This window comes from Trichosurus vulpecula, chromosome 1 (genome assembly GCF_011100635.1).
Source record: "Trichosurus vulpecula isolate mTriVul1 chromosome 1, mTriVul1.pri, whole genome shotgun sequence".
In the NCBI taxonomy this organism is placed as follows: domain Eukaryota; kingdom Metazoa; phylum Chordata; class Mammalia; order Diprotodontia; family Phalangeridae; genus Trichosurus; species Trichosurus vulpecula.
Window position 1 is genome coordinate 284,493,033 of NC_050573.1, and position 25,334 is coordinate 284,518,366.

At 36.0% G+C, this 25,334-nt stretch overlaps 1 protein-coding gene across 1 annotated transcript in view; it reads left to right on the plus strand.

Annotated features, from left to right (window-relative positions):
- The window catches only part of PREX2 (phosphatidylinositol-3,4,5-trisphosphate dependent Rac exchange factor 2), a 422,543-nt gene that overhangs the window by 346,126 nt on the left and 51,083 nt on the right, over positions 1 to 25,334 (plus strand). The window contains exons 36-37 of the mRNA XM_036740899.1: positions 353 to 419; positions 688 to 878. Of these exons, the coding sequence (XP_036596794.1) occupies positions 353 to 419; positions 688 to 878 (258 nt within the window). The remainder of the gene's footprint in view (positions 1 to 352; positions 420 to 687; positions 879 to 25,334) is intronic.

A 25,334-nucleotide genomic window follows, 5' to 3' on the forward strand; every position in this document is an offset into this window, starting at 1 on the left:
CTGGTTGGTCCAAGCTCAGCCCGCACTGGGCTCTGCTCTCTCCACTCCCAGCTCCATGGGATAGACCTTACCCAGCGACCATCCAGGCTGTCCTGGGCTGGAGCCCTGCTTCCCTCTGCTATTCTGTTGGTTCTGCAGCCATAGAATTTGTTCAGAGCCATTTTTATAGCTTTTTGGAGGGACCTGGAGGGGAGCTCACCCAAGTCCCGGCTTTCCAGCTGCCATCTTGTCTCTGCCCCCTCTCAATTTCTTTAAGAAAAGTCAAAAGCACATGTGATCATTTAAAAAAACATTTCCTAACATTTCCTAAACAATATGTAATTTTTTTTTTCCTTTCTTTGGATTCTTTTAGGGCTTTCTACCTGGACAAGTCAAATTCACCTCCTAACTCCACATCAAAAGCTGCTTACATAGATAAGGTAAAAGGAGATAAAATTTAGTTTGATGTTTCTTTGTCAGCTAAATGCACTGCTCTGCTAAACCTGTTTAGTTTTGTCTTAAGACAATGGGATAAGTATGACCTCTTCAATGATAGTATTTGAATTATCCAATTCTGTCATCTCAGAAGAGTGGTACTAGCACATTTTTTTTTCTAACCCATTCAGTAAACACAGAAAGACACCATAGTTGCAGAATGTCTCTTGATGGAACATATTTGCCTTTCTTTATGTGTACTTTCTCCTGCAGCTCATGAGACCTCTGAATGCTCTGGATGAACTTTATCGCCTGGTAATCTCATTCATTAGATCCAAACGAACGGCGGCCTGTGCTTACACAGCATGCAGTGCCTCAGGAGTTGGATTGCTGTCAGTTTCCTCAGAACTCTGCAACAGGCTAGGAGCATGCCACATCATCATGTGCAATAGTGGAGTGCATAGGTAGGTGTCCTTATCCATCTTTCTTGTTTAAGGGGGATTGTGAGGTTTTACATAGTATGCCCTACTTTCATCTGGTTTCTTGAGAAGGGGCATTATCTAACCACATTTCTGAACCAGAAGCAATCAAATATTTTGAACATTAAAAAAAAGTTTTGGGATTTGGTAATTGAGATGAAATAATTTATGGGGCAATGATCACTGAGTTTAATATATACATTTTCAATTGCGGCTTGTTTGTACCGATAAATACAATTACAATTGATGCAGTAAATAACAATTCACGTTTATATCAGTGCTGTATTTTGCTAATAAAGTCTCAGCTTTGTCAAGAAGTCCTCAGTTATTATCATTAGATTATGAGTAGTAGGTGTTCAGAACAAACAAAATATATTTAAATCTCCCACAACCTAGCAGGTATGAATCTAAGGAGTTGTTGTTTCAACCTTCTCTTTACATCACAAGTAGAATTGTGTTTTCTAGAAAATACAGAATTCCTATTGAAAAGTGGAGGAGAGATTTTTTTAGGGAAATCTTACTCAATGATTTTTTCTTTGACAGGCATGCTTTAGAGAGGGATGATGGGGGAGGAAAATGCAAGTGTCCATAAATATAGATGACTAGGTGGGAGGAAGTGAAATATGTTATGGAAATAGATTACTTTTTTTGGTTTTTGGTCATTTTTATCAAATGTTGGAGGGACTATGGGCATATATACATGTTAATGCATTGTTGTTTTAACTCTGAATTTGTCCAGCTATTCTATGAAGGTAGTTGGAATTATACTAAAAGTTACTTAACTACATATGCCTCTTGACCCAGTGATTTCATTAGTAGCCATGTACAGTAGGGATGTCAAAGACAATGGGAAGTGCTCCATATATACAAAAATATTTATAGCAGTACTTTTTAATAGCAAAGAATTAAAACAAGATGGGTACTGATCGATTAAAAAACACTGTGGAATCAGAGGACATTGGTTCAAAACTTAATTCTTCCTCTTATTACTGGTTTGACTTGGCAAGTCAGTTAATTTCCTTGGGTCTCAGTTTCCTTATCTATGAAATGAATGAGTTTAACTAGATGTCCTTGGGGTAAGGTGGGGATAGTCCTGGCTCTATGAATGTATGGAAGATTATTGAGTCCTGAGAAATAATAAATATAAATAATTCAGATAAATTTGTAAAGACGCATGAGATAATGCAAAAGAAAATAAGCAGAACTAGGAGAACATTTTATATCATGTTCACAGTAATGTAAAGGAAAACAATATTGAAAGACAAATTAATAATTCATTTCATTACCTAGTGATGACTTTAGAAAGCTGATTGATGGTCAAGAAAGACTCCTTTTTTGACAGAGAAAATGGTAGACTAGGGATACAGAATAAAGCATGTGTTTTCAGAGGTAGCAAATATGTTTTGCTTGAGAGTAATTACTGACTACCAAGGGTTTTATTGGAGGAAATTTGTCATTTATAAAGATATTTTAAAGATAATTCTAAAAGGAAAAAAAAACAGCTAGTTGGTAATCCCTGTTTATCTTTCCAGAATACATTATCTGTTGATGAAGTAAATAATTTATCACTTCACCCTCTTCTTTCTTATCTCAGGACTGAAGAATGGGTCAGAGATTAATGGGTCCTTGATCTGAAATAACAGTCTTCTGTGATCAGATGCAGCCTTTTTTTTAAAAGCCTGTGGAAATAGAACCAGGGTATATATTATTATAGAATTTCCTGCTTTTTTCTGATCCAGTATAGTTCACCTTCTAAAATGTGTTTGTTTTCTTAAAGTAATACTTTTAACTTTTGACCTTTGGGTTTGTTTTTTGTTTGCCTTTTACTTTCTTTATATCTCTAGTATCCCTATCTTTGTAGCCTTGGAACTGCATCTGGCACATAGTAGATACTTAATACATGTTTGTTGACTTGACTCGAGGCTGATTTAAAATATATGGTCTTATTTTGCTACTATTTTAATTATCTCTGTATTCATTTCACTTTAATGCTTTATTTTTGTGCCTCTATTATAAAGGAATCACTATTAGGGTTCAATTGAAAATATAAAATAACTAATTGGTAGAATAAATTGTAGACTTTTAAAGTAGTCTTTACTTAGAAGGGCTTTGTACCTCTGAGTGGACTTCCGCCAAACTAATCATCTATTCATGACTTCATTACATCAATAAATCTATTATTTAATTGCTTCAATGAGTGTCTTCATTGAACCTTTCTCACTGTACTGTTCTTATCCATACTCTACCAGAAATCCTCTCTAGAGGATCCACTGATGTATTGTTGGCCTTCCTCTATGTTTTGTTTATTCGTTTATTTTACATTTCTCAGAGTCCCAATGCAGCAACATCATAAAATCAAAAGATTAGAATATCTAATTTGCAAGGTTCTAGAAGTCATCCAGTCCATCCCATACCTGAATAAAAAAGCCCTTTATACACAACCTGATGAGGAATTATCCAGCCTTTGCTTAAAGTTCTTCAGTGGAGATGGGCAGTAGGAGGGAGATCTGCTACCTGCTGAAGCAGTCCATTCCACAGTTGGAGCATTCTAATTACTAGGCAGGTTTTTCCCCCTCCCTATTTTTCCCCTTAATTTGCTTCTTTGCAACTTCTAGGCATTGCTGTAATTTGTGCCCTCTCTAATCAAACAGAATAAGCGTAGTCCTTCTTTCACATGGGAATCCTTCAAAGAGTTGAAGGCAGTTATAATGACCCCTGATCCTTGTTATATTGATTTCTTTCATACCCAATTCCTTCAGTGCAGATTCATATGATGTGAACAGGAAGGAAAATTACTATCTTTCTGGACCTCAGATTCTTTATCTTTTAAAGGGAGGGAATGCTGAACTATATGACTTCCCAGGTTCTTTCCAACTCTGAATCAATAATTCTTACTCAAGTAGCAAGTAACCTGCATGGGAGTGAAAAGGCAGCTTGAGCCACATAAGTCAGACTACCACTATCCTCTTGACACTAACTTCCCCTCAGATGGATTGGGATAGTCTAGGATCTTGAACACAAGAGCCTTGGGAATAGCAGTATCATCTAGAATAGATGACTGATCCTGCTTCCAGCCTGGGGCTCTGAGACATCACCAAGGGGAGAAATCACAATGGAAAAGGTCCGACCATTTTATTACCAGTGCCAACCATTGAACAACTGCTGTGGAAGAGCCCCACGAATGTCTGTAATTATCCTTACCCCATCCTGGACCACTGGTCCTACGTCTAGCCTAGTCTACCATAGCTAGTCCATCCCACGAAGATGTCATGGGACAAATAGAGGTATTCAAGCCACTGCTACTAAAGACCCGAAAAGAAAGTTCTCTACACAAAAGTCCATGGCATAGCCTAATGACTCAGCATCAGAAACTGATATGATTTTATTAGTGGAAATAACATTTTAAAGATGATGCATCATCACTTGCTTTTCTGTATCTTGAGGACCTTTCTATCTGACTGGCAGCTGAAATCGTCTACATGTGTTTTCTACCCTGATTAGAATATAAACTCCTTGCAAACGAAGAAAAGCAGTATTTTTTTTCAGTTTTATTTCCCAGTGCTTAGCATAGTGCTTTGCTCATAGTAAATGCTTAATAAATATTCCTTAATGCATTTATCCTATTGTTTTCTTCATCATTTGGTTCGATTTGGGCTATTCCTATTCACTTATTCCCCCATATTCATTAAGTCCACTTAAATTTTATGTTTATTCCTAGGAATCACAAGCAAGTTATCCAAATTATTCCCTTAGACAGGAATGCAGCAATTTTTTGAGTGGTCTTTGTAAAAGTAATAGATATCTATGATGCAATTATTGCATAATCACTGAATTCTCCTCTGAGTGTATCAGACACATGACTAATAATTTTGATTCTATGAATATCATAACATTCTGCTTTTCTGACATCCAATTTAAGTTGTCCTTTATTCAAGTTAAAACCACTTGAAAGTGATACAATTTCATATTTTTTTTAAAAAAATGGACTTTGATTTATAAGGAGTGCTGTATTTATACTTACAGATTTGTAAAATTATATGCTGATGCCAGAAATCTCAAATCCATTCCCTGAGGAGTCCTTTAACAATTGTAAGTCAGAAAGTAGGAAGAAAATAAAACATTAGCATCTGAAATCTTTACCATCAACCCATATTTACTATCAAATCTTCACAGTGGAAGTTCACTCTAAAAATTGGAATACTATTTCTGAGTCTGTGATCATTTTAAATAAACATAGAAAATAACCTATAATCCATGTTAGCTGAGAAAATGACATAATTCTGGCTATCATGGAATCTCTGATTCTGTTGGACTTTATTAACATATCGCAAGAAATCAGGAAATATGTGGTGATCCAAAGCTTACAAAAACAGAATATATATGGAATTATAGCACCTTTTGTTTTAAAAGAATCTAATTATTCACAGATTTCTAGTTTCTTCTGACAAGCTAAAAAAAATGTTACAGCTGCACATGCTGGATTTAAAATTAGTAAGAGTAGATTTCAGAATGAATTATTGAAAAGCTGCCCATAATATGTTGCCTGGTTCTATGTTTTATTAGATTTTATTTCCTGAGGTAGTCCTTTGCATATATTAAATCTCCCTGAAAAACTTCCTCTTTGTCCATTTCTCTTATCAAATTTCATATTCATTATGATTTCAGTTCAATTCAAGAAGCATTTATTGTCTGCCAAGTATTTAATTCCTTAATTGCAGAGGAATGCAGAATGCAAAGACATCGACTATCATCATTTCTATGATACCACACACCACCTCAGCCAACAAACATTTAATATTTTTGCCAAGGGGAACAACATGGTAGTCAAGGGCACAAGGAATTTAGAGTACAAGTTAATATGCTTGAAACTCTGGTGGAGGAGGAGGAAAGATGACGCATAATATTGCTTCAGAAAACAACAACAAAACCAGGATAAGATTAGCCAGCCCAGGGCATTGTGAACTATTGCTAAAGAAGGTTATTCTAAGAACATCCAAACAAACGACATATGCAAAATGCTGTGTTCCAGGCCTTGTGCAGGGAATATGGAAACAAAAATTTAACCTTCTTTGCACTCAAGGGGTCTGTATTCTGCCATACGGTACAACATGTATGAAAATATATGATGTGTACAAACGAGATGCAAGGTAATCTTTTCCTGGCCCTGCTTACTTCATTTGGCATCATTTCATGTGGGAAGGCACTGGCTTTTGAGAGGATCAGAAAGGCCCTCTTCAGTAGGTGGAACCTAAGCTAAGTTGTGAAGAAATCCAAGAATCAGAGGTGAGGAGGGGAGACCATTCTAAGCTGGAAGAGAGCCAGATCAGAGGTGCACAGAGAGCTGACAGTATGTCTTGTGTGAGGAACAGCAAGTAATACAGTAAGGCTACACCACAGAGTATGTAGAGGGGATTAATGATAAGATACTAGAAAGGGCAAAAAAGGACTAGGTTGTGAAGGGCTTTAAATACCAAAAGAGGTTGTTTGTTGTTGTAGTTTTAATTCCAGAGGCAATAGGGAGATAGAAGAATTTTTTATTGAGGTCTACTTTTTAAGAAAATCATGATTGCTATGTGAAGGTTTGATTGTAGAAGGGAGAGACTCAAAGAAAGGAGACTAAATAGGAGAATATTATGATAGTCCAGACGGGAGGTGGTGAGGGCCACAATTAGGGCAATCATTTTGTGAGTGGAAAGAAAAGCATATGTTATGTAGAAAGAAATAAGATTTATCATTAACTTGATATATGGGATAAAAACGAGTGAGGAATTGAAGATGACACCAAGGTTGCAAATTGGGGTGTGATAGGGAAGTTTAAAGGAAGGGTGAGTTTGTGGGAAGCGGTACAAGAGAAGTAGGTCCTGCAAGTATGTTATCGTCAATTACAGAGGAAAAAACTGAAATTAAGAGATTGAGGTGATTTGCACAAGGACAAATTACTAGAAAATGACAAAGCTTGGATTTGAACCCTAATGTTTTGTAACTCCAAGCCTATCGTTCTTGATACAAGATCACAGATAGCGCTTTCATTAAAAAAATAGTCGAAAGAGAAAATATCAAAAAACTATCTGTCTATAATACATAATAATCTGTCTATAATAAGCTCTTATGAGATGGTTCCTCACCCATGGTCTACATATTTCTCAAAGTATTGTTGATGCAAACAGGAAACGGGAACAGAAAGATTTTTGTAGAAACAACCCTTTCTCTCCATTGTTTCATACATAATTTTTATATTAATAGATTGGAAGGAAATTTCTTTTTCATATCCAACTCGTTCATCCATTTGGAGCTTATCTTGTGGCAGGTGTTGGTATAAATCTAATTTCTGCCATCCTGCTTTCCAGTTTTCACAGGAGCTTTTGTTGAACTTACCCCAGTACCTGGGGACTCTGTGCTTATCGAATACTATACTCCTAGGTTCATTTGCTTCTCTCTGTTCTCTGCATAATCTGTCTCTCTGTTTAAAACCACTCTACCATCTTTGCCAAGCAAACCCCAAATGGGGGTCACAAAGAGTCAGAAAAGACTGAAAATACATTTTAATGGTATCTTTTATATAGTATGGCTTGAAATCTAATGCTGCTAGGTCTCCTTCCTCCCATGTTTTTTTCATTATTTCCCTTGAGATCCTTGATTTTTTGTTCTTACAAATTGAATTTATTGTTATTTTTTCTGTTTCTATTAAGTAACCATTTGGTAGTTGGGCTATTATGGCATTGAATAAGCTAATCAATTTAAGTACTGTAATCATTTTGCTATCTTTGCTTGGCCTACTTGTAAATGATTTTACAATTATTTAAGTCTCTATTTCCTTAAAGAATATTTGTAGATGTATGCTTGTAGTTCTTGGTAGGTGGACTCCAAAGTATCTAATATATTCTGGAGGTTTATTTTTAACAGAATTCCTTTTTCTCCTTGTTCTTGCAAGGACTGCTGACAATATGCAGAAATGCTGATGATATCTGTGGATTTATTTTATATCCTCTTCTACTTTAGTGAAAGCTTACTTTTTGCGGTTACTGAGATAGTCATTTAAATTTTGCTGTTCTAATTAATATGGTCAATTATGTTTTTAGCTTCACCGATATTGAACTGCATTCCTGCATAATTCCTACATTCCTGGCATAAATATACATGATCATATTATACTACCTTTTTTGTATGTTGCTATAACCTCTTCACTAGTATTTTATTTAAACTTTTTGTATCAGTATTCATTTGGGATATTGGACTATAGTTTCTGTTTTCTATTTTGACTTTCTCTCGTTCAAGTATCAAGATTATAGTTATAACTATAGTAGGTCCCCTTCCTTTCCTATTTTTTTCAGGTTTCATAATATTGGAGCCATTTTTCGTAGATAGATTTATTTCTTATCAATAGTTTTGGTTCTTCATACATAGTAGTAAAATCTCAGGGAGAAAGGATATACATATTTTAGTCACTTTATTTGCACTATTCTTTATTACTTTCAAAAATGGCTGCACTGATTCACAGTTCCACAAATAGTACATTAGTGTATGGGCTGTTCAGAAAGGACTAGCATCTCTGATGTGAGGGTTTGCTGAGCCCATTTCAGCGCTGCTTATCCACCTTTGGTGTCCACCTATCACCCAGCTCCCTCCTGCCTCCAAGAAGCTGTTGTATATGCAGTGGCCACAGCCTGATAAAATCATCTTGGAAGGTAACAGGCCTCAGACTAGAAGTGAGTTAGGGAAGTGTGTACCCCAAGCATATGAAGACTTTCCCCAGCGGAATGGGCAGATGAGAACAATTTGTTCCAACAGCCATGAAGGCGGCAGAAGCAGCTGTGGAGTACGCTTAGAGCTTTGTCAGACATCAAAGAAGCCGAGGTCATCCACTGCATCGTAGGCTATTGCCAGTCATCTTTTTTTTCCAGGGAAGAAGGCAGGGCATTTGGGGTTAAGTGACTTGCCCAAGGTCACACAGCTAGTAAGTGTGTCTGAGGCTGGATTTGAACTCAGGTCCTCCTGACTCCAGGGCCAGCGCTCTACTCACTGCGCCATCTAGCTGCCTGATTGCCAGTCATCTTGACTTTTGTCCTGCCACTGGACCTGAGTGACTTTGGAAGAGAGAGTGAGGCTGACTGTTTTGTACAACTCTGCCTCACTTAACTCCAGTTCACACACAAGTTAGGATACCATCCATTATCCACTATGTCATCCCAACATCTTGATGTTCTTGGTCCTTTTTAAAAACGAAGTACAAACAACAACAACAAGTGTGCCTGTCTTCCCAGAGTTCTGCCTTTCTACAATTGTACCAGCCTCCTGATTTTACTTTCAGTATTCTGTGCTTAGAAACGAATGCTGAGCAACACAGGTTTTTGTGATGTAATTAAAGAGATCTCACTGCATAGCCTGCCAACTCTCCCTCCTTTACCCCAACCCCAATCTTTAGGCCGGATAGATGAATTGTGAGAGAGGATTGACAAGAACCCCCCTGTCTAAAGTATTTATATTTTCTCACTCTGGTAAAGGTTCATTAGCCACATGTAAATAAATGACCCTATTGCTGGCTTTGGCAGCTACAAGGGTAGCTTCTTAAGGTTCAATGTCACATGCAGAAAGAAGGTAAAAAGTAGACAGGTACAAATAGTGGATGAAATGGAGTGGTGGGGTCCAAGCTGGTCAATGGAGTGAACGGGTGCCGTAAGAATGGAGTGAGAGAATAAAGTGAGAGAGTGGGAACAGGACGAATGAAAATAAGTGACCTACATTCATCTCATTCAGAAAAAGCCCAGCTTTCTAAGTTTGTTTACCATTCTCCATCTCCCAGATATGCTTTAACTTATCACAATACACAAAGATGAGTACAATGATGGTGTGCTAGAGGCCCAGTATGGGTTTGTTGTTTGAGGGGTTTTTTTGCATGTTGTGTGCTAAAAAACAAAAGAAAAAACAACTGATGAGTTTTTCCAGATTAGGAGAGGGGTTTTTGTTTTTGGCATGGTCATTTTTTTTTGCATAATTTATTTTCAGTATATAAATAACAATTATGATTTAAGGTTTACAAAACATTTTACACATGTAATATCATCTCTCATCCTCACAATAACTAACCCGAACATTCTATACATTTTACAGATGAGGAAGTTAAGGTTGAGAGAGGCCAAGTTACTTGACCAAGAACACAGAGATAGAAAGTGTTTAAGGCAAGTTTTGATCTCAAGCCTTCCTGATTGTAAGTTCAAGTTTCTGTGCATCAAATCACCTCAAAGATCTAATTTTTGAGGAGTGGCCCTCTGGGGCAGTCTTGGTTTTGACGATTATGATCCCCCTTTTGACAGTGAATATGCATTTCTAGAGTAGGCAACAGGGGTTTCGGGGTGAAAGCATAAGTGCTGTGTATGTGTCTATGTGTGGAACAAGGAAGAAGTGGAAGTGACTCTAGGTAATCAGATATGGAAGAAGCCACACACTCTTCCATTTGTGAGGAAATTTATTTTGATGGAGAATATTGGATTTAGAGTTCAAATGTGGCCTCAGACACTTACTAGCTGTGTGACCCTGGGCAAGTCACTTAACTTCTCTCTGCCTCAGTTTCCCCATCTGTAAAATGAACTGGGAAGGAAATGGCAAACTACTCCAGTATATTTGCCAAGAAAACCCTGAATGGGGTCATGAAGAGTCAAACACAGCTGAAAAGATTAAGCAACACTGGATTTAGAGTCCGAAGAACTCCATTCAAATTCCTGAATCTGTTGCTTATTATTTGTACGTTCCCGGGAAGTCACTTTACTTCCTTAGGCCTCAGTTTTCTCATCTGAAAAAAAAAATGAGAGGATTCAGCTTAATGATATTTTATGGCCTTTGTCGTTTGAAATCTATAGACTGACTCCAGGGTAGGCTAGTTAGTATGTTTCTTAGGTGTTTCTTATCTCTACTGTCAATGAATGATAGGAAAGAAAAGAATACCTAGCCTGGATTGGTTACGTCTAATGAATACTTTAGCTTTTGTTTATTCTTATATTTCTCCCCTCATTTTTATTTTTCATTTTTTTTCTCTTGTCCAGTAGACAAAAAAAAAATAGATCCCATCGGGATGGGCAACCTCTTGACCTCTTTTATCAAGAGAAATAGATGTCCTAATAACATTTTGCCCAAGTTACATGTAAATGATCAATATGTCAAATTAATTTATTTTTATATAAGTAAATAGCCTATTTGATTCTAAATTGTGGCTTTCTAAAAAATTGCTGATTTTGGCATGAAGGAAGTCTGGGTGGGTGGAAAGGAAAAAAAATTTCCCTGATAGAGGAAATTAGGAAGGGTGCTAGAGGGATTTTTAAATCCCCTTATTGTTTTGTATACTGCAGCAACTTTCCACTCAATGTAGTGTTTGATTTTTTATTCATGACTCCTGTGTCTGCCTATCAGCCAACTGATTTTCATTATGCAGTAAAAATGGGGATGATCTAAAAATATTAGGGCTGAAAACATTATCTTTCTTCATCCAAAACCAAGGATACCCCCTTCCACTTTATTTGTTACTATTACCCAGCCAGTAGGAACAAATAAAATGAAAATAAATGTTGTATCTCTAGAGAAAATTATTCAGAAATTGAAGTTAATAAAAGAGCAAATGAAACATAAATATTCAGGAAAAGTCAAGAAATCTAGAAACGCTGGTATTTTTTCCAAGAATTTAAAGCAGAATGTTTTTAGGTGCTCCATTTATTGTAACAAATAGATAGATGTAGATGTAGATATAGATATATACACACACACACATATACACACATCTATCTAAATGTGGTATTAATTCTTAGCACACATTTTTACTAAGACTTCATTATTAAAACTAAGTTCTGTGAGGATAGGAAGTATTTCACTGTTTGTCTTTCTATCTTCATTCTGTATCTATCATTCATTCAACATAATGCCTAGTACATAGTAAAACTTAATAAATGATATATTGAATTCCACCTTGGCAAATACTCTGGTCATATGCTTCTAACTTCTGATGTATCTAGACATATTTTTGAACTAAAGCACTGGTTCAATGAGAAACCAGTTGAGTTGGAGTCAGAGGACCAAGGTTGAAATCCCAGTTCTGCAACTTATAAACTATGTGATCTTGCCAAGTTTTTTTTTTTCCTTTCTGGCCCTCAATGTTTTCATCCATAAAATGTTGAATTAGATGACTACCAGGGTACCTTCCTGCTTTAAATTTCTTGTTTTATTAATTTAACTGAGTTGTTGGGGATGGGAGGGGACTCTTTCCAAAGGGAAGCAAACTATAATATAGTGGGGGAAAAGACCCCTGGAGAGGTTATAACACTTGAATTCCATCCCAGGAGATTTAGTTCCTAGGAATGTTTAGTTCCTAGGACTCTACCATAGAATGACCCTCATAACCCACACTTTGGGAGGGCAATTTATTGCTGAATTTCATTGTTTTACTAATAACTTAAGTTCTAAAATAATATTATAGTGAGACTTCTGCATAGAAAGAAACATGAAATTCACTAAAGATAGAGGACAAGGCCAAGGGAAGTTGTCCCCATCCTCATTATTTTTTGCATTATAGATTTTCAGTTTATTGTGTCACGAAATTATTAGACTGTAATTGAGGATAATTTTATTTTACAACAAAATCTATGGGGACAAATGGTGTGATAATTCTGGGAGTGCTTTGAAATCTTTATAAAAATATATCCTAAATATACCTAATGTTATTACCTTAAATTATACTGGCTTTTCTGATAGGTAATGCCAGGAGCAGAAACTTGTGGTTATTCCTTCTTTTGAAGGATTTGAAGGTTTGATTAACCTTGCAATAGACTTTGGTCAGAGATTTCTTTCAAAACCAAAAATGAACGTTTGTGATTTCTTTCCATCGTATTGGACGTTAAGCATCGGAGCAATTTGCTATCAAAAACTCTCGTGCCAGGTCAAAAATTCTGTGGACATGAATGAATATCCTCTTCATATCTTCTTGGTGACAATTGAATTTACCCTTGATGGGAAGTCTGTTCAGTTTACTAGTCTCAACCTGAAATGACGCGTGTATGTATAATATCCATAGATCTATGCATAGACTTATAAGCAGGTATGTGGGCACATGAATCTGGACTCTATGCTATGTCACTGATAACTGGCTAACTAAATAAGCTAACATTTGGATGGTAGAATTTTTAGATGTTTCTTCCCTTTCAAAATAACGGGCTTCCCAGGGTCATCCATCCCCTTGAAATAATATAATCTGACAGCTGATGCTCAGGCACGTATTGTATTTCAGTGAATTCAACATAGCACCGATTGGCCATGAGAAAGTTGTCATTTATATAGTTTACCTCACAGAACAAATCTCATAAAATAGAAATGCCAAAACTTACAGAGACCATAGAGGTCATAAAGTCTAACACTCTCATTTACCAGTAGGGAAACTGAGACACAGAGCAGTAAAGCTATTTTTCTAAAGCTCTGTAAAGCAGGTATGTAGTAAATCTGATTTTTTTTATTCCAAGTCTTCTGCCTCCCTATCTAGTGATCTTTCCATTGATCCATGGGGATTTCTGTACAAACTGTTATATTATTCATCCTGTTTATTCTAAAAATTCAAACTTTTATCTGTAAAGATGTGCAAATACATATTTACAAATAGTCAGGAAGGACAGAAAAATAAGCCCAGGCAGTCTATATTATGGGTATAGGTTGTGTTCAAATAAGTTTCATTTTAAACTGAGTTGTTTAGAAATCAATTCATAGTCTCATAAAAACAATGCTATAAAGGGTTGTTATGCTTCCATACTAATCCACAAAAGTCCATTTAGCTGAACTACATAAAGTGTAATACCAGCAACATATTTGTAAGCTTATTTGAAAGGGGAATAGGAACAAAGGACAGAAAAAAGTAACAGAAAAAAAGTATTAGAATTGATCCATGGAATAATTCTTGCTTCAAATGAGAGAGAGAGAGAGAGAGAGAGAGAGAGAGAGAAACAGACACTAGGTAGTTAGGTAGTATAGTAGCTAAAGCACTGGTCCTAGAATCAGAAAGACCTGAGTTCAAATCCAGCCTTAAACATTTAGAAGCTGTGTCACCCTGGGCAAGTCACTTAACCTCTGTTTGATTTAGTTTCCTCATCTGTACAATAGGAATAATGATATCACATGCCTTCCAGGGTTGTTGTGAGGATCGAAGGCGATAATAATTCTAAAGCACTTAGCATGGTGCCTGGCACATAGTAGATACTATATAAATGCTTCTTCCTTCCCTACCCTCTCACATTGTCATTTCTCTCATTTTCATTTAAGTAACTGAGGTGTTTTTTTTAATCATCATGTAGGTACTATGGTTAACTTGTAAAACAAATTGTTATTTGGATTTTTGGAAAACTCTGCTATTTAGCAAATGTGAGCGTGTCATTCTTGTGACACTAAAGGACGAATAGACAAATAGTAAGGGTTTAAATAATGCAAATTGCCGTAAAAGTAGAACATTCAAGGTAGCACAACTGAGTAGTTTAAATGAGGTGAAGAAGATGAGATAGCACATTTTATTTACTGTACCTTGGAGAAACATTTAAATATTATGCAAATTTTTTCTTTGGGGATTCCCAATACTTAGGACTTGATTCTGGCTTTTGTTCAAAGAAAAAACAAATGACTCCAAAAAGCAAATTAACCTTTAGAGTGTACCCATTCTTTCTTATGTTTTCGACATGATTTGAAAGCCACAGAAATATTAGTAGGAAAAACTAAGGCTAAATAGCCTGAATTAATAACAAACGAGGGTGTTAAGGGAAGGCTTCAAGGAGGAAGTGACGTTTGTTCTGGGATTTAATCACAGTACACAATCCTACAGCTAAATTGTGGGAAGTAAATTCCTTTGCCCAAGGACCATAATCTTCTAAAACAAAAGAATAGCCTTTGGGAAGCCATTATTCTAGGAAAGGGGAAACTCCTCTCTAGAAAGAGAGACATAGCACGATTTCTTAACCTTTGTAAGAGACTGAAAGAATGTATTCAAATATGATGAAACTTGGTGATCAACTTGTCTCATTGTGGACCGTACTTTCCCTTATGCATTGATTCAAAATTTGTCAAGTACCTCCTATGTCCAAAGGACTGTCTCAAGTGCTAGAAGGGATAAAAGTTTAGCTAAGACACAACCCCTATCTCCATGGAGCTTAAATTCTAGAAGGGAGATGACATACAAATACAAATAAATATGATACACAGTATTACAAGGATACGATAGATAGCTCCAAACCAAAGTTCTATTCTCTGTCCAAGGATAAAGGTTGTTACCACCAAGAGTGTTAAGGGGAGACTTCAAGGAGGTTGTGACATTTGAACTAGTCTTTAAGGAATGGGTGTGAATTAAATAGGTAAAGAGGAGGTCGAAGGACATTCCAGATAAAAAGTGTAAACAATGGCATGAGATTTTAAGATACTTTAGAATGAACTAGTTTATTGGGTAGAAGAAGAATAAACCAGTTTAATTAGAGTGTTAAATAGTTAGAAGGTAGTAATAGGAGTCAAGAATAGAATAGTAGAGTGGCTTCAAAATAGAGAGGGCTTTGAATGCCAGATTAAGGAGATTCCATTTTACTTGGGAGACACAGAAGATTTCTGAACAGAGCACTGTCATGAGTATATCTATGTATAACCCCAGCCCCAAAGCCCATTGGTATGGGACCCTCCTTACTGGTGGAGATCAACGTTCTGTGTCAATGTGAGGAGTGAGGTGGAGTTTGTAAGAAAGGGAAAGAAGAAAGATTTGCTCTCTTCAAGTCTTCAAGGTCTTTGAGCCTCTTCAGGCTCTTTGGCTTCTCCAGTTGCTTCAGAAGCTTCCTCTTCTGGAGAGGAAAGAAGATGGACAATGCCAACCCCACTTCACATTGTTGAAAGAAAAGATTCCAGGAAGTAGACATCCTGACAGAGACTTCCTGCTCCTTTCATGTGAAAGGCATTGATCTCCAATGTGGAGAGAGTCTTAACAATAATGAGCTTTAGGACTGTGGTTGGATTCATAAAAGAAAACTTAATCCGTTACTACTATGAAGAACAGATTTGGGGAAGGGATAGGAAGTGAGGTGGAAAGATCAATATGGAGGCTGTTGTAATATTCTGAATTTGTGGTAACAGTGGCTAGTAGGCATTTTCCCATGGGCAAAAAGAGCCTTACACAAATCATACTCTGCTCATTACAGATCATTATTGTTAACTTTATGGATGGGTCACATCTAATACATAATAATCCCTCTTTCTAAGGGAACAATATGGAGAATTCAGAGCATACTGATTGAAATAGAAAATTTATTTTTCATTTGAACAAAGCCTCAATGTTAAAAAAAATTCCAGATTGGCGCATATAATGTGAGATGTCATAATCAATCTGGTAGGGCACTGAGAAATACCAGTCCCATTCTCTTAGTCCACAAATATTAGCAAATGAGGAAAGAAGAAAATTTCTGAAAAATGTGTGAGTGGAATCATGTGATCTCTGGGCATATTTGAAAATCCCCTATTCTGTAAAGGGGAAAGAGAGATCATAGAATTTTAAAATGTTCTGCAAAGAGACCAAGTTCATGGCCATTTTGGATGGCTATAATTTAAGGAAAGCTCTGGAAGTCTAAGGTCAATTTTTGATAAATTAATGAATAAGTATTAGGGTACCTCAAAACTGAGAATATCAATGCCATTGAATTATGCAAGGGAAACCAAAATGAGTTCACTTAAATTGGCTGTTACATTATCCAAGATATCTGTTTAATTAATGGTTTTACAGTGTCAATAGTATATTTCTATCTTTCATTTACCTAGATAAATGTAACAAATGTCCACCATAATGCATATGCCATGTAACATAGACCTTCTTATTGAATACTTGACTGTTTGTGCTTACAGACTATTCATTTCTCTGGTTTTATCGTTGCCAAGTAGCAGCTAGATGATGAAGTGGATGGAACAATCATTAGAGTCAGCAAAACCTGAGTTCAAATAGGATCTCAGATACTTAGTAGCTGCATGACTCTGGGCAAGCATTTAATGCCTGTCGTTCTGTAAAATGGGGATAATAATAGCACATTGCTCCTAGGGTTGTTGGGAGATTTAAATGAGATATTTGTAAAGCACTTTTTAATTTTTTTATTTCTTTTGATTCATGTGTAAATTGGTTTTAAGTGAGGCAGAGTTTCACAAAGTCCTTGGTCTTGCTCCTCTGTAGTTATCACAGTCCAGTGGCAGGACAGAGTCAAGATGACTGGTGATGGCTCAAGATGCAGTGGATGACCTTAGCACACTGACTGCACGTAGTAGGCATTATATAAATGCCTAGTTCTTTCCTTCCTTTTTAGTTGTTGGGTTAAATAAACTCTGTCCTATATTCACAATTTTGTTAGATTGAGTATAGGAACTAAGGACCCTTTTTTCATTTGTTGTGGAAACCTAGACGCAAACAGAATTCTGATGTCCACATCACAAACCTTTGGGGCAGGTAGGTAGTGCAGTGGATAGAGTGCCAGTCCTGGAGTCAGGAGGAACTGCATTCAAATTTGGCCTCAGACACTTACTAGCTGTGTGACCTTGGGCAAGTCACTTAACCCTGTTTGCCTTAGTTTCCTCATCTGTAAAATAAGCTGGAGAAGTAAATGACAAACCACTTCAGTACCTTTGCCAAGAAAACCCCAAATGGAGTCATGAAGAGTCAGGCATGACTAAAATGACTAAACAATTATGTCACAAACCTTAGATATAGGCCTGAACTAATGATAATTGTGAAAAGCCATGTGCCATATGTTACATCTGGAATTTTTGTATGTTTGCTTGCTTTTAAATCTTGATACCCGATACTAGCAAAGCATGAATCAGGACATCCTTCTCAAAAATATACCAAACAAGTCACAAAACTGAAGCTGAGGGTTGACTTATATAAAAGCTATGGATAGCCAAACCTATCCTTTCACTCAGTCCAGTTTTCCTCACCCTTTTGCTAAAGCAATCCAAGATATTAAAAAACATTTGACAATGGATGGAGCAGTTGCTAAAAGGACTAGGCTAGATGGATCTCTATCCTTCAGAAGTTCCTCAGATAGAAATCTTGATGAATCTTCTGCATGTTGGATACAGTTTTTGAACAACAGTGGAGTAAATAGCAAATTATTTAAAAATGGTTCACTGCAGAAAGATAAATTATGACCTCCCAGAATTGAATGTGGAAAGAGAAGGAAAGGGAAGGCATTTGATATTTTATGCTGAGTGCAAAGATCCATCTTTCCAATACAAGTTTTTTCTTGGTGGGGTTGTGTGGTTGCCAATTTTAGAACACCACAATCTCTGAAAAAGAAAAGATGTGTTCTAGAATTTTGCCAGGGTTTGAAATCAAGCCTGTTGTCCTATAGTTTAAAAGAACTACATTTCCTCCTTTTGAAAATCAGGACATTTGCTGATCTCTAGTCATGAACCACCTTCTTCCCTTCGCCACTTGCTAAAGATCACTGAAAGCAGTTCAATACTTACATTTCTACAGCACTTGGGAGCATAATGTGTCTAGATTTTGTGACTTGATTAACTTTATTTGGGGCAGCTAGTCTTATATTTTGTGTTTCATTTCCATATTAATCATTTGTACTCTCTTCTTCTCAGTCTGAAATCTGGGACACATGAAGAAAATAAGTAGTGTGTGTGTGTGTGTGTGTGTGTGTTTGAAGGGGGAGGGAAATGGAGAGAGAGACAGAGATAAAGAAGAAGGAAAGAGCAAAAAAGTGGAAGAGGGTGGTGCAGAGAGATTAAAAAAAGTAGAATGAGATATATACATATATGCATATATACACACATATACATATATATTCCTCATCCCATTTTTATATATGCATACATATATACACACATGTGTGCACATATACACATGTCTATATGCATATATGCAAATGTATGTATACAGCTATACACACATTTATAGAAATAACATTAAAAGCTTTGCAAACTTTAAAGCTCTGTACACACATAGACACACACACATATCATAGACTGCTTTGGCACCTTGGAATTGAAAATCAGAGAGGGAATGGAAGGAAGTTGGTGTGTTCCAAAGTCTAAAGCAATGGAGGAGGGCAAGAATCATTGATTTTATAATAAGATTATGAGATCTGGTTGAAAGTGGTTTCTATGGAGTAAAAGGTTAACATCTATCACAGTGGGTTTCAATTCAGGAAGTTAAAACAATACGAAAAGTTACCTCAGAGAGTATATTCAATTGAATCAGAGACAACAGGAAAAATGATTGTGCAATATAAAATCTAAAATGTGGAGATGGGCATGGGAGGTGGGTGTGTTTTCAAACCAGGTTGCTTAAGTTAAAAGCATGGCTTGTGCCTAACTGAGGTTTTGAACCTACAGTACTAGAGTGTAGTTAATGGGTCCTTACCTGAGGACCCAATTATGCTTGTCTGGAAGCTTAGTGATAACCTATACATTAACCTCAAATGTGAAACTACAGCAAAGACTTAAGCAGTCGTAATGTATTTTTAAAAGGAAGGAATAGGTAGCGTAAAACGTGTGTACATGACAATAGGTTTTTAAGTTTAGGTTTAAGGATAGGAGTTTAGAATTTTCAGGAGGTATAGAGTGGAAATTTTAAGTCTCATTATCTGTAATGGGACTTTCATAGCTAATTCCCCACACTGCACTGAAAATGTAACCCTTAGACATGATTGCTTTTTTGCCTTAAGATACATGGAGTAAGTGAAGTATTCCATTTGGCTCAGCTTATGCACTCTCGCATTTAGCTCCAGCTGTTGCCCATCACTTCTTAGTTCTGAGTTGTTTTCCACAATGCTATTTACTGCCTGCCATCTCTTTATTTTCTTTCCAGTTTCTAGTTAACCCCTTACTTTTCAGCTGAGAGAAAAATGTTACTCATCCCTAATTCAAATAGATAAATATTCATTCTGCAGTTTCTATAAAAATATTTTACTAGCTGTTAAATAATTGATAACTTCAGTGTTTTTTCATTATGTATTAAATTATCCAGTATAAATAGTACAGCTTACCTTTCTAATTTATATTTTACATTGAATGATGACTCATCTTTGTAGTGCAATTACTATTTTACAACAGTTCAGAAATTACTTGGGACATGAGTGTTGAAATAAGGTTCATGATATTATTCATTGGAATAATATATTTGCCTTAGGAGGTGGCGGATTCCACCTTATTGGAAGTCTTCAAGCAAAGACTGAATTATCTCTATTTGCAATGCTGTTTGCTGTGCCTTGCTTCCTCAGGTACATGTTGGACTAGATGCTCTATTTTGTGATTCTTGACTTTATTTCTGGTTAAAATAAGGAGTATTTTTTATGTTAAGTAATAGTTTATAATTTATTAAAATGTACACACACACACACACACACACATATACACATAGATAGATATGCCTATATCTATTTGTGTGTGTATGTGGAAGAATTGATTCTTACTTCTTTGTGACTTTTCACTTAATGAAGCATGCTTTCTCTGTACTTATGGAACAATGATATACGTGTTAGTTTTTTGTAAACACTATAGTTTCTAGAAGTATATCATGCCCTTTATTTATCTTGAAGGCATTTCTAAGAGTGAATGAAGCATGAAAGATCAATATGTGAGCAGCAGGCCTATCCATACTAATTGAACATAGGGGTCTGTCTTTTGTGATTCAATAGAATGTATCTAGGGATTGGTCAATATGTAATTTTATCAGCTCTGAAAGTTCTACCTAAATTCAAGATACCCACAACCCTACAGCAATAAGCAGTTATAATCTTGAATCAGGCATTTAATTGAAGTTGCAGAGAGACTTTTCAACACTGTGTATTCATTATTTAGAAGGAAGCAAAAGCAAAAACAGATTTAATTACTGTAAGAGATATGACTTTTATGAGAACGATAATATTTTATATAGAAAGGTATTTGTAACATTTTTTCCAAGCAGATATATTTTTTGAACTCATACATCTTTCCTTGACTTGAAATTCCACAAGACAGTGTGAAGAGGGAATGAGTTGCACAAACTCTGGTAGTGGTGTCTGCCATCTGCCACAAAAACCTCCATTTTCAAATGAAATGTTTTGTAGATAGAAATCACAATTGACGATGTTCTACAGTCTTTCACCTTTACAATTCTCTTGAAGTTCTGACAGGCAGTAATTATTTTCCATCCAAAATTCATATGCTGCAAGGTAACTTGGATATAGTAAAAATATCGCAAGGAGGCATTGCTGATGCAAACCCTAATAACTATGTGTTTTGAGCAAGAACAATGTGGTTAGCCTTTAATGGAGGGAAAGCAGTTGACTGCCATAGAATGAGGGGAGGAAATATCATGATAAATAAAATAATAACTACCTAGTATAAAATAAACTCAAATATATGTGTGTATTACATATACATGCATGATCACACAGTCTGTGTGAAAGAAGAAGTTCAAATAATAGCTTTCTTCGATGGTTTTAATAACGTATTCTCCAAGGACATGTTGGTCTTAAGAATTCCCTTTACTTGTTGTTGCTGTTCCTGTTGCTGTTGTTTTTAATAACTAAAGATACAGTCAATGGGATGGGAAAATTGAGGAATGTCTGGATGCTTCACTATTTCTATGGATTAATGTGGTTATTCCTTCCATCTTTCATTGGTTCAGATTGCAACCTATCCATGCTTTCTCAGACTGGATATTTTTGTCCATATCTTCTAATAAAACCTTTATAGAACATTCATCCAGCATGCTGAAGGGATTCCTTCACATGTCTTTTCTCAGTAACCTGTTGAGAAGCAAGTTAGTTTTTTCAAATTCCATATATTTACTAGAAGTATATCATGCCTTTCATTTATTATGAAGGCACTGCCAAAGATGAATGAGGCTTGACAGATCAGCAGGCCTATCCATACTAAATGAACATGGGGTCTGTCCTGTAGCTAGTAATAGGTTGGGCTAGCCATATTCTCTTCTGTTATTAATATTTTCTATTGTTTTATCTGTTTATGGTCAAGATCTTTAAATGAGTTTTCTTCCTTCTGAGATCTTTGCTAATTTCAGCCTTTTCCCTTATATTCTCCTATTGGTCACTTTTGCAATCTTCCCTCTTTAGTAATGGTTACAGTAGAAAGCTAGACCTGTTTTTCCACGATTATGTGACTAGGGCACCTTCTATTTTGATGATATATTTTCACATTAAAACGATGCTGCTTTTTTGAAAATATGTAATCATAGGAAGTATGCTACATTCTGTCTGACCCTAACTTGAATCTCCCCATTACCACTTAGATCACCAGTAACTTAGATTCTTGGAATTTGAAATAGTCCATGATTCACAAACATAAAGCATCACTGGGAGAATATTTGGTATACCAAATCTAGAGCTCTTTCCAATGTACTGAATCATTTGTAAAGGAATGAGAAAAATATGTTTTTTTTTTTTACTGTGGACTGATAGTGCTATTTTTAATCATACTTTAAATTTGTGAAACTAATAATATACATGGATTTTAGAAGTCCTTTGTAATTTGTAATTTCAAAAACAACTCAACTTTTCAGCTAGCATTTCAAAGAGCCACCTTAGTTGTTTTTCATGTAGTTTAATGTACTACTAGAGTATAAATGGAACCATCCTATTTCCCAGGCAACAAAATGTATGGGAATTTTGGAATGGATAGTAACTTTATGATTAGCTACCATTCTAAACCAGATATTGTTGTCAAAAACTCACAAATAGAGAATAAATCAACCCTAGCTAGAGGGAGCTCAAAGCCAAAAACCCATATGGCTTTAATCCTTGATAGTTAATTATAGCATGTGACCTTTGTGTTCCAAAGAAGTTAATGCCTCTGTACAAGTGCGCAACTTACTATATAATACAGCCTTTGGGATATTGAGTTTGTTTTTCGATACAATATAAATGAATATTAAGTGTATTGGTAGATCTCTGTTGATCTCAAAATGCAATTAGTTCATATGTGGCCATATTAAAGTACCCAATCATTTACATCGTCTACTTTATGATTGTTAGTTTGGAGTTAGTGTAATCTATTACAATTTAATTGAAATGCAAGAAATATGCCTCACAAAAGCATTTAAATGGATTAAATTATAATGGTGCCTAAATATGTAGCTAAAAAAGAACATTTGCCAAAAAATTAAATATTAAACTTAGACTCCAGTGAGTGTATATCATGAGTTTGAAGAAAAGTGTAATGACATAACCTTGAATCATTTTATTTTTCCCTTCTTGGTTTAGAAGTCCTCTCTTATAGAATTTACCAGTCTTCTTTTGTTTAAAGTAAGGTTCTACAATGAAAACAAAATTATCACATTAGTGAAATTGTGTTATATAAACAAAAAATGCTCTGCTAAATGCTAGGGCTCATTGTGATAGCAGGACCTTTAAGTTCTAGAACAGGATTGGGGAGCCTGTGGCCTCTAGGCCTCATGTAGCCTTCTAGGTCCTTGGGTGTGGCCTTTTTACTGACTCCAAGTTTTACAGAACAAATCTTTTTATTAAAGGAATGTGTTCTGTGAAGTTTGGATTTAGTCAAAGGCCTGCACTTGAGGACCTAGAGGGCCACATGTGGCCTTGAGGCCACAGTTTCCCCACCCTTGGCCATAGACCTTGTAAGTCAAGGCAGCCTCTGAAGAACAGGGCTGATAAGAAGACTGGCCTAAATCTGGGAACATTCTCCTCAGTCTTGGGGGAGACCTCACCCATCTGGGAGAGTTTATTTCTGATTGAATTGTAAAGCCCTAAAAACAGCAGGCCATGATCTCAAAACCTCGTTGTTCAACTTAAGTACAGATGGATCCCTTTATCTAGATTGCCAGAGGTGAGAGTATTCTGGGTGGAAATGGATGTCTTTGTCCAGCTGGAGGGAGCTGAGGCTTACCAAGCCACCTTCTCAGCAGGAGGAGCTGAAGGCTTTCAGCCCACCTCCTCATTAATATGCCCACCCCTTCATCAATTGTTCACCAATCAGGGTTGATCTCTGCCTGTCAGGAACACCCACTTTCCAAAGATATTCAAGCATTCAATGATCTCCATGGTTATTTGTCTTTGGTGACTGAGAGAAACCACTGACCATCAGTTTATTGTTTACTAGCATAATTAATAAATTTATTATTAATTACCCAGAAACTCTGTCTCTTGGACTTTTCATTTGTCTTACATAGGTATTAGTTTTACACTAAAAAATGACATAAACAACTTAAGAACTTGCAGTAACTTTTTAGAAGTTAGGGAAACAATACTGCCATCAAAATGTAAAAGTTTTACTTTGAAGAATCTATTTTGCCATATGTTGGGATTTAATTTAATTTAATAGTTATTAGCTTTAGATATTATACCAATTTCTAATTTCCAATGTATACTCTGATAAACACATTATTATCTGAATTTTTGCTCCTTATGTAAGAAGCCAGATGTCCTTATTTAATATATGTCATTGTTTAAACTGCCTATTTGCATTCTGAACTCATTGTTCTCTCCTTTGTTTCTTTTGACGAGGTTTGTCACTAAGTATTTAAATTTTCATATTCTGTCAGTAATTTCTTCTGTGCAGGCCATAATTCTGTTTTTACAACTTTTATTTCTGTTTTAAACTATTTGGGAACATTCTGGCAATGATTTGAGTCTCTCTCGATAATTCACACAGTTCAATGTCAGATCACCCCGTTGATTCATTTTCCTTTGCCTTCTATTACTGATTCTTTATATATTATCTCTTTATTCTAATCTGGGAGCCATATTCTCTTCTGTTGTTAACATATTTCCTATTGTTTTATCTGTTTATGCTCAAGGTCTTTAACTGAATTTTCTACCTCTGAGATTTTTGCTAATTTCAGCCTGAGGTCTAGCTTCCTAGTGTAACCATTATCAAAGGGTAGAGACTAAAAGTAAACAATAGGGGAATATAAGGGGAAAGGCTGTGTTTATTTTAAGCAATAGATTTAAATAAGTTCAGATAAACAAAGTCGTATAAAATACGGCTAATTTCTAAATGAATTATATGGACAGTAATCAACAAGCATTCATTAAATACCTACTATGTGCCCAGCACTATGTTAAGCATCAGTGATACAAATGAAAAACAACAGTAACAAAAAATCTGTCCTCAAGGAGCCTATGTTCCAAATCTATAGCAACAATTGTCAGAAATTCAAGAGAAAGACGAGATTCAGTTGAAATTTATGAGGAAAAAATGCTTTCAATTGCTTGTAACATGGTACTGTCTTGTTGTGGTGGCCATATCTTTATAATTTTTCTAATGCTGTTTTACTTGTCACATCCACAGTGTCATCATGTGCCACATGATCATCCAGCCATCAGCACTTACATCCATAGGATGATGCTTTCAGAGTCTGGCTTCTAGGTGTAAACGTTTGATTAATAATGTTAATATAACTGCTGACCCATACCTGTCTCCTGGTGTATTAGACAACTC